General features: G+C 38.0%; 1 protein-coding gene across 2 annotated transcripts in view; it reads left to right on the top strand.

Annotated features, from left to right (window-relative positions):
- Window positions 1-13,712, top strand: part of QSER1 (glutamine and serine rich 1) — a 49,153-nt gene that overhangs the window by 26,551 nt on the left and 8,890 nt on the right. For both annotated transcript variants that reach the window (XM_051620585.1, XM_051620586.1), the window contains 6 exons: window positions 4,187-4,476; window positions 5,802-5,918; window positions 6,514-6,647; window positions 10,086-10,297; window positions 11,867-12,004; window positions 13,302-13,399. In XM_051620585.1, coding sequence (XP_051476545.1) covers window positions 4,187-4,476; window positions 5,802-5,918; window positions 6,514-6,647; window positions 10,086-10,297; window positions 11,867-12,004; window positions 13,302-13,399 — 989 coding nt within the window. The remainder of the gene's footprint in view (window positions 1-4,186; window positions 4,477-5,801; window positions 5,919-6,513; window positions 6,648-10,085; window positions 10,298-11,866; window positions 12,005-13,301; window positions 13,400-13,712) is intronic.

Genomic DNA, 13,712 nt, shown 5'->3' on the forward strand with positions numbered 1-13,712 from the left:
TGTACATGACATGGTTGTCAATGTTCATAGCTTTTAATTGATGCAGCCTGGTTTTGAAGTATTTTCAGCATACAGCTCGTTTTTTTTCTAGATAGACCTTTCTGATGAACCTTTTTTTACTCTGGTAAGCAATTAAAAACTATCCAGCCAATCACATAACTACTAATTCAAGAGGAATACCATTACCTTCCAAAATAATCACAGGGAAGAAATGAAACATTTCTTAAACTCTTCTGGGGATCCACAGCCTATAGGATGTGTGACCTATAGGCTTGTTGTTAACAAGATAGGATGAAGTGATTTTTTCTCCTTTTAGTTTAAAGGAGATATTTTTTTTTCCCCTCTAAGGTTGACATGGTTTTCTGAAAAACACATAGCACGAATGAATTTAAATTGTAATAATCAGACCTAAAATAACAGGAAAGGATTGCAGAATACATGATATACTGAACAATACTTTATTACTGTTCGGGGAGTTTTTGTGACTATTTTTATTGAATTGTTTTAACATCAACAGAAAGTCTGTTACACAGAAGATGAAGTTCCTCGTGTTTGTTTCAGTTGAGTATGTATTTTAAACAAGAAAGCAGTGACCTTTCCCCACCCCAGAAAGCCAAAATGTGGACAATGCCAGAGTTTGACTTTAATTTTATTAACTTTCATAAACCATGTTTTGTGTCTGACTTCTTAAGGAAATACTTGAGGTTTTTTGTTGGATGGGCATTTCCACTAGTGTTTTATTTGCGATTATTTTACAATATTGTATCTTCTTTATTATTCATAAGGCTGTAATATTTATATTATGAGTTTAATGAATTCCTGTTTTGTTGTATACAGGATTGTACATCATACAAGATGTTTAGCTCTTTCCTATTTCCTGGTGTTACGTAGATTTTCTAGTCTGGTTTTACACATAGATATGGAAGGGCAAATATTAAAACAGTCTTTTGTTAGTAGTATTAAATGGCATATGCACAGTTATCTGCTGTTCTGAAGAATGTGTGAATGTACTTGGGAAAGTAATAATAATGCTCAGTTGTGTTAAAGCTGCCATAGCTTGCACTGAACAAAGAAACGCCACACGTATATCCAGAATAACTTATTTCATGGCTTACCAATTTTACTGACTTACTTTCATAAATCTTTATGTATCTGGTATTTAGCTTTTGTATCAAATAATTTGGTTTGGATCACTTATAAAAATACATGTCCTGTTATCTTTTTTCTATTTTTTTCAAGTAAAAAAGTCAATTAATAACAGTGACTGTAGCAAAACTGTTAAATTGTTATCTTCTCAAGTTTGAAGACAGTTTTGTAAGTGATATTAGTAATTATGCTATAGCTAATGTAACTTGATTTCTTTTAGCTCTGAGCAAGTCAGTGTTAAAAACTAAAGTATAAAAGAGTATAAAGTAATATCTAAAAATTATTGTAATATTTTTCAGGTGGTAAAGAGTAATAATTTTGAAAGGTGAGAGTTTCCTTTGGCCTCTGGGGCACAGAGGAGAAAAGTAATAACTCAGTATGAGTTTATGAAAGGGAGGTTGACCAGCTTGCTTGACCAACTTGATCTCTTTCTGTGACCATGTGACCCGCCTTTTGGATGAGGGGAAGGCTGTGGACTATGTCTACCTGGACTTTGGTAAGGCCTTTGACACCATCTCCCACAGCATCTCCTGGAGAAGCTGGCAAATCATGGCATAGACAAGTGGACTCTTCACTGGGTAAAAAACTGGCTGGGTGGCCGGGCCCAGAGAGTTGTGGTAAATGGGGTCAAATCAGGTTGGTGGCCAGTCCCCAGTGGTGTGCCTCGGGTCAGTTTTGGGGCCAGTCTTGTTCAGTGTCTCTATCAGTGATCTGGATGAGGGGATAGAGTGCACCCTCAGTAAGTTTGCAGACAACACCAAATTGGGTGGGAGTGTTGATCTGCTTGAGAGTAGGAAGGCTCTACAGAGGGACCTGGACAGGCTGGACCCATGGGCCAAGACCAATTGTATGACGTTCAATAAGGCCAAGTGTTGGGTCCTGCATTTCAGTCAGAATAACCCCAGGCAATGCTACAGGCTTGGGGAAGAGTGGCTGGAGATCTGCCCAGCAGAGAAGGACCTGGGGTGCTGATGGACAGCCAGATGAACATGAGCCAGCAGTGTGCCTAGCTGGCCAAGAATGCCAATAGCATCCTGGCCTGCATCAGGAATAGTGTGACCAACAGGAGTAGGGAGGTGATTGTGCCTCTGTACTGGGCACTGGTGAGGCCACACCTCAAGTACTGTGTTCAGTTCTGGGCCCCTCACTACAAGAAAGGACATTGAGGTGCTGGAGCATGTCCAGAGAAGAGCCACCAAGCTGGTGAAGGGTCTAGAGAACAAGTCATATGAGGAGCAGCTGAGGAAACTGGGGATGTTTAGTCTGGAGAAGAGGAGGCTGAGGAGAGACCTCACTGCCCTCTGCAGCTACCTGAAAGGAGGTTGTAGGGAGGTTGTGTTGGCCTCTTCTCCCAAGTGAATAATGACAGGACCAGAGGAAGTGGTCTGAGGTTGTCTCAGGGGAGGTTTAGATTGGATATTAGGAAGAATTTCTTTACTGAAAGAGTGGTCAGGCACTGGAACAGCCTGCCCAAGGAGGTGGTGGAGTCACCATCCCTGGAGGTATTAAAGAAACATGTAGATGTGGCACTTCAGGTCATGCTCTAGTGGCTGAGACTGTAGGGTGAGGTTTTTTTGGTGGATGTTTCTTGGTGTGGTGTTTGTCTGGGGTCTTGTTGTGTGGGGGTTTTCTTGGGTGATTTATTTTTTGGTTTTTTTTGTTTTGTGTTTTGGTGGGATTTGTTTGGGGTTTTTTTGTGTTGATGGTTGTACTCTGTGATCTCAGAGGTCCTTTCCAACTATGACTGTTCTGTGATTCTATGATTCTCTTAGATAATCCATTATCATTGCTCTTCTCTGTTAATATTAACAATTGTTAATATATTGCCAAAGTTTTAAACTGGAAATTTCTGTTATATTATTACAGGATGTGAATGATAAATGTCTAGAAGTCATACAGCAAATTTTCATTTAATTTGTTATCCAGGTTTGAGCCAGCATGAAGGCAATTTTCCTTTTGCTGTTTTTTTTTTCCTTCAGTAAGCTTTCTTTTAACTAGTCACAGTGTGTTCTAACTAAAGGTGATAAGACAGTGGAATGTTTTTGTAACTGCTGGGTCTTCAAGGTTGCACCTTCACTCTGCTGGCTCAGACACTGCAGGGAGATCTATGACCCCCCATAGGAGGCTGAGTTAGACAGACAGCAAAATTGGCCAGAGATATTCCATTCCATGTATCTACATAAGCTCAGAGGAAAGTCAGAGATCACAGAAGACAACTTCCTTCCTGCTTCTTCTCCCCTTCTCTTCCGTCCATGGCCAGCATCTGGGGAGGACTCTGTCCATCCATCACCGTGGACCCTTAGGCTGGAGCTCTCCTGACCCTCATCACTGTCTGCTTTTTCCAGCAGCAGCTCCGGAATTTTTCAGGACTGTTCCCAGATCAGGAGTTGCTGTGGGAGTTGCTGGGCAAGAGGCTTTTGCACATATCTGAACGTATTTGTATATAATTATATATATTTTCTTATATCATTAGTGTTTAAAGCTGTGTAGTTTAGTTTTCAATCCATCCAAGTCTCTCTCTGTCTCTCTTTCTCCTTCCCTTCCTTGGGTGGGAGGGGATTGAGAGCATTGTTGTCAGACCTGAGTCAAACCATGACATTTGTCTTTCTCTTTCCTTAATCCAATTTTAGAAGACTTCATGCAGCAGATTGGAAACAGGATTCAGTGTTGTAACCTCTACTGTTGTATTTGCTTAGTCACACAAAGTTCAACAGTATTTCCTGTTGGTCATGTCTGTAACTGTCAAATTGTTTTCCAAAGCATTCATCTTTGTTATTTCTAGCTGCAACAGATGCAGCAGTTTCATATAAACAGATAAACTATATAACATATAAGCTAGCTACAGTATTGTGTGTGTTTTTTATGGTTTGCTTGTGGCCAAGATAATACTCTATTTTAACTCTTAAAACAGGTATTTTTCCTAGAATATTTGTTTTTAATAATTATTATAATGCAAAATAACAGCAGTAAATCTAATTCCCTTTTTATGTTGCTAATCCTTGATAATTCAACTAAAATTTGATTTTTTTTTTCCCTTCAGAAGCTGAAAAAGGCACAATTGTTACTTCTGCTGCCTCTACTGGAGTGATGAAGCAGGAATCTCCACAGACAGCTGCTCCTGTAGTCAATGTGCAGGAGAAGGTGACTCCAGCTGACCCCTTAAAAGCAGCTCAACAGGATCCTGTGACTTCAGACCAATTGGCAAAAATACAGACAACTGTTGCAATAGAAGGAGGTACTGATGAGGAGAATACAGACAGTGGAGGAGAGGGCATGTACAGAGAACGTGATGAATTTGTAGTGAAGATTGAAGATATAGAGACACTAAAGGTAATTAAAATACTTCCTGTGGAAAAAAAAAAATAAATAAAAATCCAGCATATTAATTTAGTCTCAACAAACTACCAAAAGGGGGAAGGCTGCAGATTAGTTTTCTGCTTCTGTTCTAATATTATCTGGCTGCTGCCTAGATACCTTAAATGTGTCTTTGTAGTGCAGATTATTAATATGTTTTGTATGTATATGACCTGTTTTATACTACATACATAATAAAGATTTAGGGTTGGTTGGTTTGTTTTTAAGATAGTAATAAGCTTTCAAGTGGAAGATTCTGCAAAAAATCTTGAAGTTCTTTTTTTCTTTTATGGAAGAGGTTCTGTTCCCTGTTCCAACAAGGAATGGCTTCCATAAGCAACCAGAACAGCTCTTCACAGGAGTTGGTAGAAATGTTCCTTGTTGTCTTTGATTTCTTGTTTTGTTTTGGTTTTGTTGCTTCTCTATTTTAAATTCTTCTTTCCTTTTGTAGTCATCACAGCCAACAATATTCTTACCATTAATTTCTAATCCTTTTGATTACTTGTCTGTGTTCATCCTGTTGAGCTTAAGTTTTAAATTTATGTATCTTTGTCACGTAAGAAGTGTTACCATGTGTAAAATATTTCCATGTCGCTACAAAACTGATTAAGTTTTGACATATTTTTTATTTTAACTTGGTAGTGTTTATTTCTTTAGTTATTTAAACAGTCATGAAAAAGGAACCAACACTTGATTATAGGTTTTCCAAAAAGAGGGGTTTTGAGTTAGTAGTTTGCGTGTAGGATTTATAGAGATTTCTCATTAAAGCTAACAATTGCAGATTTGTTTCTAGCATAGTTTATTTCTTAAACTATGTGAAGAAGAAACTCAAACTCATTTTTTTTACAGTTAAGTTGAACTGAAAGTGTAAGGCCTGGTTCACTAATTCATACGTTTTCTTTTCATGTTAGCACAAGCATCATGCAATAGTGTGTCTGGGCTTCTGCTACAGAGTTTCTAGTGACCTGTGAGCTTTTTGGTACTTACTGTGATTCCCACATTTTTGTTTTAAAAAATATTTCATAGAGAAAATAATAAAATCTTGGGAAAATGTTATTTAAAAAAAAAAATAGAAATCTGTATCTCATTTGCATGTACACCAGTTGAAGGCATCACAACACAGGCAGAGCTGGTTGGCACAACTTCATCACTGTGAAAGCAAAATTTGTAGATGGATTTGGAATTTCGAATTGCTTATTTCCATTTTATCCCTGGGTAACTTGCTTAAAAAGCATAATGCTCAAACACAGTTTTAGGAGAAAAATAAGCAGTTTTTAGCAAATAATGTTATGTTCTTACAGGTTGCTTTGCAAACAGGAAAAGAGCCTCCAGCTATTTGGAAAGTACAGAAGGCTTTATTGCAAAAGTTTGTTCCTGAAGTGCGAGATGGCCAGAGAGAGTTTGCTGCTACTAACAGTGTGAGTCTTAATTCTTTATGAAGCTTTGTGGGAACTGATTTCCTTAAAGGAAATTGAGGAAACAAAATGAAATATGATTCTGACATTTGTTCTTACCAAGCAAGGAGGGGGAAAGCTTCTTTTTCCTAGTACTCTAAAATTCTTACTATATGTATTGATAGGCAGATCTTTGCTTTCCAGCATCAATTCTTTGGTATCATTCAGGCTGTGCAAAGAAACAAATTTTCACAACCATAATAAAGTCAGTGGAAGCAGGCTTGTGCACCAACTGCTTTCCACAACAGGAAGGATACAGATAGGATACAGTTTCAACAGGCAGCCCTTTGCCAGGCAGATAATGCTTTTCAGATAACACAGGGAGAGTATTAAATGAAGAGAGAAAATTAAATTTGAAGTAGCTCTTGCCTTGTTTTTTTACTTTAAATATTGTGTGGAAATCCATTAGAGAATTTCTCTTAAATTATAAATGCTGTAGGATGGCTCACCTTTGTTTGTAAACAGGTTGTTTTTAAATTAACTTTATTGTTCAAATTTTAATTGTTAAGTGTTTTTGTTAAGTAAAAATATTCAGTTCGTGTATTAATTTTCTTTTTAGTACCTTGGGTATTTCGGGGATGCAAAAACAAAGTACAAACGAGTGTATGTGAAGTTCATTGAGAATTCAAATAAAAAGGAATATGTCAGAGTATGTTCAAAAAAACCACGAAGCAAGCCTGTACAGTCAGCAAGGTATTTTATTGCAATTTGTTTTTCATTTTGCCATATTGTTTTCATATTAAGAACAAACCAATTTTAATAAACAAAGCTTGTAACTCAGGATTGTGTTCATTCAGCTTTAAGTTGGAAGCTAGAACTGTGCTTTGCTTTAAGAAAAGAGATAGAAATTACTGCTATATAAAAGACTTCCCTACCTTGAATCTGGGGATTGCAGTAATCATTTATTTTAGAGGTGGGAGGGCTTTCCACACTGTCTTTCTGTACTCAACATAAGGATAGAAGCCTACAGGTGTAATGATTTTTATTTTCTATGTGTTGTTTTCTCCTGTCCCATGGACTTTGCAAGTCAGGTATGTTTTTCCAGATTGATTTAATGTCTATCCTATCCCAGTATAGTGGAACTACCCTGCTTTCTTATCAGTCCTGGAAAGTTAATTTAAAATAACAGTTAATTGTTGAAGTTGATTGTTTCAGGGATGCTTTTCCTTCTTTTGCATATCCTTGCAAACTGAGGACAATAGACTTTTCTTATTGCTCCTGCTCTACCCCCTTGCCCTACCCAAAAAAACTTCATCATTTTGAGTCATCCCAAGTAACTCACATCCATGCTTTAAAATCAACTAGTTCCAGTAGTATTGCTTTTAAACCACCAACAAGGATAAATAAAACCCAAACAAATTAGTTACTCTGGAGAGCCATATAAAAATGCAGGGCAAACATAGCATGGTTTTGGTTATTCTAGTAAATATACTGCAAATGGTCCTGCCAAATGTTAGAACTGTAAGTGCCTCTCATGCAGGTACTTTGGCTCTCTCTGATATTTCCTCTGTCACCTTCCTTCTGGTGAGGTTGTCACTGTCATTCACTTGTTAAGGGTTTTGCTGTTGTGTTTTGTGTTGACCTTTGTGCTTTTGGAAAGAAATGCAGGATCTATATTGTACAACTTTGTCATGCTTTAATATCTGGCTTGTTTTATCTTTTGACAAATTCACCTATCTGAAGGTTTTATCTCTATATGCATTTTCATTAACTGTAATTTAATGCAGATATGTTTTCTTTATCAGATGTTAGTAAAAAGCAATGAAAAAGTCACAGAGCTCTTCAAGAAGTGACTGGGCTTTTAAGTCTAGTTTGCTCTCAAAGAAAGCAATGTCATCAGATAATCAATGTTATAACATGATCATGGTCTGTTTAAAACTAGCTAGGATTTTGATGCTCTTTCTTGGGCTACAGGAGACTGTTCCAGAACCAGTTGCTCCAGTGGTCTGGAAGCAATCCTGTCTTGTAGCCAAAGTGATAGTGATTAGCTTGTATCCATATGTTTTTCTCTCTGAACTGTTTTTGGCTTTTATTTCTGTCTTTCCCTGGAGGTTTTTACTGCATGATGTGTTTCTGGAGAGCGGTCTTATTCCAGCTCTGTCTTTGTTTCACTAAACTGGATTAATCAAGGTCTTTCAACTTCCTTGTCTAAGGCAGGCTTTCCACTTCTCCAGTATATATTGTATCCATCCATTTGGGTTGGAAATCACAGAAGCACAGAATCACAGAATCTTAGGGGTTGGAAGGGACCTCGAAAGATCATCTAATCCAACCCCCCTGCCAGAGCAGGGTCACCTAGAGTACATCACACAGGAACTTGTCCAGGCAGGTTTTGAATGTCTCCAGCGAAGGAGACTCCACAGCCTCCCTGGGCAGCCTGTTCCAGTGCTCTGTCACTGTCACAGGAAGCACTGATGCTTACATGGCACCTCCTATGCTCCAGTTTGCATCCATTGCCCCTTGTCCTATCACTGGTCATCAATGAATAAAGCCTGGCTCCATTGTCCTGACACTCAACCTTTACATATTTGTAAACATTGATGAGGTCACCCCTCAGTCTCCTCTTCTCCAAGCTAAAGAGACCCAGCTCCCTCAGCCTTTCCTCATAAGGAAGATGTTCCACTCCCTTAATCATCTTTGTGGCTCTGCACTGGACTCTTTCAAGTTCCCTGTCCTTCTGGAACTGAGGGGCCCAGAACTAGACACAATATTCCAGATGTGGCCTCACCAAGGCAGAATAGAGGGGGAGAAGAACCTCTCTTGACCTACTAACCACACCCTTTCTAATGCACCCCAGGATGCCGTTGGCCTTCTTGGCCACAAGGGCACACTGCTGGCTCATGGTCATCCTCCTGCCCACCAGGACTCCCAGGTCCCTTTCTCCTACACTGCTCTCCAGCAGGTCAGCCCCCAGCCTGTACTGGTAAATGGGGTTGTTCTTCCCCAGATGCAAGAATCTACACTTGCCCATGTTGAATTTCATCAAGTTTCTCCCTGCCCAACTCTCCAGCCTGTCTAGGTCTCGTTGAATGGCAGCACAGCCTTCTGGTGTGTCAGCCACTCCTTCCAGTTTAGTGTCATCATCAAACTTGCTGAGGGCACACTCTGTTCCCTCATCCGGGTCGTTGATGAAAATATTGAACAACACCGGTCCCAGTACCGACCCCTGAGGGACTCCGCTAGTCACAAAACCTCCAACTAGATTCTGTCCCATTGACTACAACTCTCTGACTTCTTCCTTTCAACCAGTTCTTGATCCACCTCACTGCCTGATCACCAAGCCCATACTTGATCAACTTATCTACAAGGATGCTGTGGGAGACAGTGTCAGATGCTTTACTGAAATCGAGATAAACCACATCTACCACTCTACCATCCACCTAGTTAAAATCTTTATCCCTGACAGATGACTGGTATCATTCTCAGTGTTCCAGAAGATACTATGTTTCTACTGTGTATTTCACTGCTTTCCCATTTGAACTTTTCAATTTGGACAAAAAAAACCAAAACAACATTTTATCTGACACTTCCCAGAAGTGTGTTCCCCACCTTGCTTTGAAAACTGTAGAGCATTATTGGTCATCATTTTGTATTTATGATATTAAGTTTCCTCTTTGTTTTCCTATTTCGAGTGGTGGAGAGAGAAATAAGAGGAATTGTCTAGTTTCTTATTCCAGTCCTCAAGATCCTGCATTTTTTTTCCTGGATGATACTCTTTCCCATCTTCATGTGGATATAACATTCCAAATTCACTTTGTCAGTCAATCTCATTGCTTACTAGTATTTGTTCAAGTCTGATTTGTTTTTTTTATTAGATAATCAATTTTAATATTAACTCAAATCTCCTAAAGCTCATAAATTCCACTAACATTGGGCAATTTAAAATTTCAATGCCTGTTTCTAGTTACAAAATTGTGGAATGGTATTCAATCATAGATAGTTGAGAGTACTTGTTAAGTGTTATGTAAGAAGTTTAGTAGTATGGCATGTACAGCCTAATTCCTAGTTATATGTGACAATGAAATAAGTATACATAGTCCGTGGGGAATACATTTTTGTTAAGTAAGTTTAGATTTTATTAATGGCAAAACGTGTGCTAATTTCATAAAGATGGTCTTCATAACATTGCAGGACTACTCACTGCAAACCTAGTAGTAGCAACAACAAAACCCCTGATCCACCAACACCAAAACCGACGGCAACAAAAGTCTCTTCTGTGAAACCCAAAGCTAAACAGCCAAAGGTCAAGGCTGAACCACCACCAAAGAAAAGGAAAAAGTGGAAAGAAGAATTTTCGTCTTCCCAGTCTGATTCTTCACCAGAGGCCCAGAGTGATGAGGATGGTCAGTGATTATTATTGTTAACATCTAGGCCTGTTTGAACTTAACTGAAGATGGCATTATACAAATTTGTTGCTCAAGCTTGAAATTTTTCTTTACTAGCCTCAGGAAAAAACTCTAAAATGTGACAGTACCACACAAAATTTATTTCCTAAACCTTTTTACTTGTTTGTGTATGAGTAAATGGCTGCAACTGAAGTTACTACAAATGTAGTTTATCAGTTAGATAAAGGTATTTATATTACTTCTTTTCTAAGATAAGTACAGTTGCAGGAGAAGGAGCTGATTTGATTTTCAAATACATCTCAAGAATTGAATTCTAAATAAATTTTTCATTGCAATGCCATGTCATGTCTAAAATAACATTCCTGCAATGCCTGTCTGCATGCATATGTGGGCAGAATTCAGATGTTACCGTAGTGTTTTCAAAACCCAAGGAGAAAAAAGCAGTTGACTTTTTGGCTGCTTCATTGCTTGTCTAACTGCCAGCTGCTCAAGTGCAGCCTGCCCACTGGGTTTGCTTTTAAGACATTCCCCATGTCTTGGAGCATTATGACATTTGCAGTAATTCTCTACAACAGAAAGGAATTCTTGAAGTGTACTAAGTTTATAGAGGGTCCCCGTGGTAGCAGATGGGTGGTGTATTCTGCAGGTTTTTTGGTTTATTTCCTGTATGTTTGAAGTTCAGCTAAGCAGTACCTGTGCTTTCTATTGGTGCATTTCCAAAACGTGTTGGTCTCAGTCACTAGCTATAGATGAGCTAGGGTTGGAGTACTGGAACAATGCCTCTGCTGCAGCAGCACCTTTAAAATAATATTTTTCAAGCAAGCTTACCCAATTAACTGTTAATGTGTACAAATGGTATGTGTACATGTGATGGTAGTCACCCGTAGAAATGTGGATATCTGAGAAAGCTTAGCAGCCTTGCTAGCTCAATTACTGCAATTTAGTGGTACCATACATGGAGCCTGTAAAAAACTCAAGTCCTTACTAGTATTGATGACTGCTCCATGGGTGTGTTTTAAATCTGTCTGTGAAAAAAATCAAAGCTTCCTCAGAATAAATACAAATATGCCTACGTTGCTTTTCTGATAAAAATTGGTTTACATGTTTTTTGAGAGCTGCACAATTAGATGGGGTTGACTTTGATGATATGCAGGCTCCTAAGTGGCTTTTAGTGCTTTTGAAGGTTTTTCTGTTGGACCTCTTTGAGTTTTGAAGTATTAGGAGGTACTTGCCTTGATGTGAAACCTGCACTTACAGCACTTTGCTTGGCTGAGTTGTTATCCCTTTTCTTTAGACTTTCACCTACAATTATAGGAAAATGTTTAGGTTCCCTAAAGTATGATAATCTAAATAATGATAGTTACTAGTACCTTTTGCACCAGATTTGGTATTTGTACCTGGTTTTGGTGTGAAAGTAGTTTGAGGATTTCTGATTGTATTGAGGTTTAATCTCTAGGGATACCAGCAGAGGTCACTTGTGTTTTAAGAAATACTTGAGTTTTGAAAAACATATACTTGCAGGATACTGAAGGGAAAAAAACCCCCATATATTCTGATTATTTTCAGAGCTTGTACCTCCAGCTCCCCTTGTTACTCGCTTTTTGAACACAAGAGCTATGAAAGAGACTTTTAAGAGCTACATGGAGTTGCTTGTTAGCATTGCCTTGGATCCAGACACCATGCAAGCCTTGGAAAAGAGCAATGGTACAGTATGTTTAACATTTGTACATTTTTATTTGATTGCAAAGTTATTAATAAGGCAAGTATTGGTTTTTTTTAAATAAAAACAAAAAGAAACCCCACTGAACTTTCAGCTACATACCCACATCTGAAGAACACTTCACACAAATCACTTTGAATAATCAAAGTAATTTTGAAATACTGTTTTGTCTGCTCTGTAACATTAGGCTTGTGCTGTGAATGTCACAACTGAGCTCTTTCTTCCTGCTGGTGCTATCTTTTAAAATCTTAGCAAACATTTACTTCAAATTACATTCTTCAAAGTGGGTGTTTATTATATGAAGAAATACCCTTATAAGTAGTTCTGATTCTTGCTACTATTAAAAATTCTGCTTTTCAAATTTCAAAACTTAAAATTCTGATCAAAGATGATGGTATATTTTGCTTTGCAGAGAAAATGTCTGGACTTATATACTGTAATGGACTCCAGGATACAGGTCAAAGCTGTTCTATTTCTCAAAATCTAGCAAAACATTCATGTATCAAAATAAAGGTCCTGAAAGAGCAAGCAGTTCATTTATTATTTAGTTACAGACTGTTGTGTGGAGTATATTCTATTTATGTGTATATATATAAAAAAAACCTGTTTTCTAGGCTATCATTTCCTGGTTTGCTCTGGTTGTGCATCAGTGCACACTTAACCTCAAGGTGTCATACCTGTGCATTATGTCAATAATCCCCCTAAAAGCAGAGGAATTGATTTTATAAATAAAAGACTCCATACTGAGCTGGAAGTTTTCATTCATGGCCATATGCCTGTGTTCAGATGTACATTGTGCAGTTTACAGTGGTTTATCAGATAACTCCTATCAATAAGCACTTTCCTCAATATTTTTTTTGTTACAAATGCTAACAGGGTCATCTCTTGTAATATGAAATAGCAGATTTCAAAACCACATATTTGTCTTCATAAAACTGCCAGTGGTGTTGCACAGAAGAGGACTATCTAGGAAATGGTTTGAAAATTGTCTCCAAGATTTATGCTCTGCATTGCTCTATCTTAATTGTTTCCATTTAACAAAGAAAAGTCAGAGAAGGAACAGGATTGCAGTCTGTGATTAAACTGCACAATCTCTAGACCAGTTTAGCAGGATAATCCAAAAAATATTTTTATTTCATGTTTGAAATTAACTGAATTGCAAATTGCATTACTTTTTACTTCTTCGTGTTGTGTTCATGGGTAGAAGTATAGTTTGAATAGGAGGCTCATTACTGTGTCTCTCAATAACCAACTGCTATGGGTGTTTTATGTGTCTTTTAGATGAGCTGCTTTTACCTCACATGAGAAAAATTGATGGAATGCTGAATGACAATAGGAAAAGGCTGCTTTCCAAATTACGCTTGGATCACACATTCAAGGTATTCTCTTTTAAATTCTGAGTTTTAAAAGAAATAAGTAAGTTACAGAATGCATATCATGCAAGCACAACTTAAAACCCAGAAGGCAAATCTGTAGGAGAAGTGAGTATGGATTTGAAAGAGATGCTCTAAATTCAATGCTTGTATGTGGCATTTGGAGAACATTTGTGATGGAGATTATCCTGCAAAGGTGAAGTTCTAGTTTTACTCCCCAAGCTTTTGGGTTCGCTTGTAAGCATTTTTTCTTTTCAGCTTCTCAGCTTTGCCAAAAGAAAATTTGTTTGCTGTCCTTCTGGAGCTTTTGGTTAAGTGA

This window comes from Apus apus, chromosome 5, assembly GCF_020740795.1.
Source record: "Apus apus isolate bApuApu2 chromosome 5, bApuApu2.pri.cur, whole genome shotgun sequence".
In the NCBI taxonomy this organism is placed as follows: Eukaryota; Metazoa; Chordata; class Aves; order Apodiformes; family Apodidae; genus Apus; species Apus apus.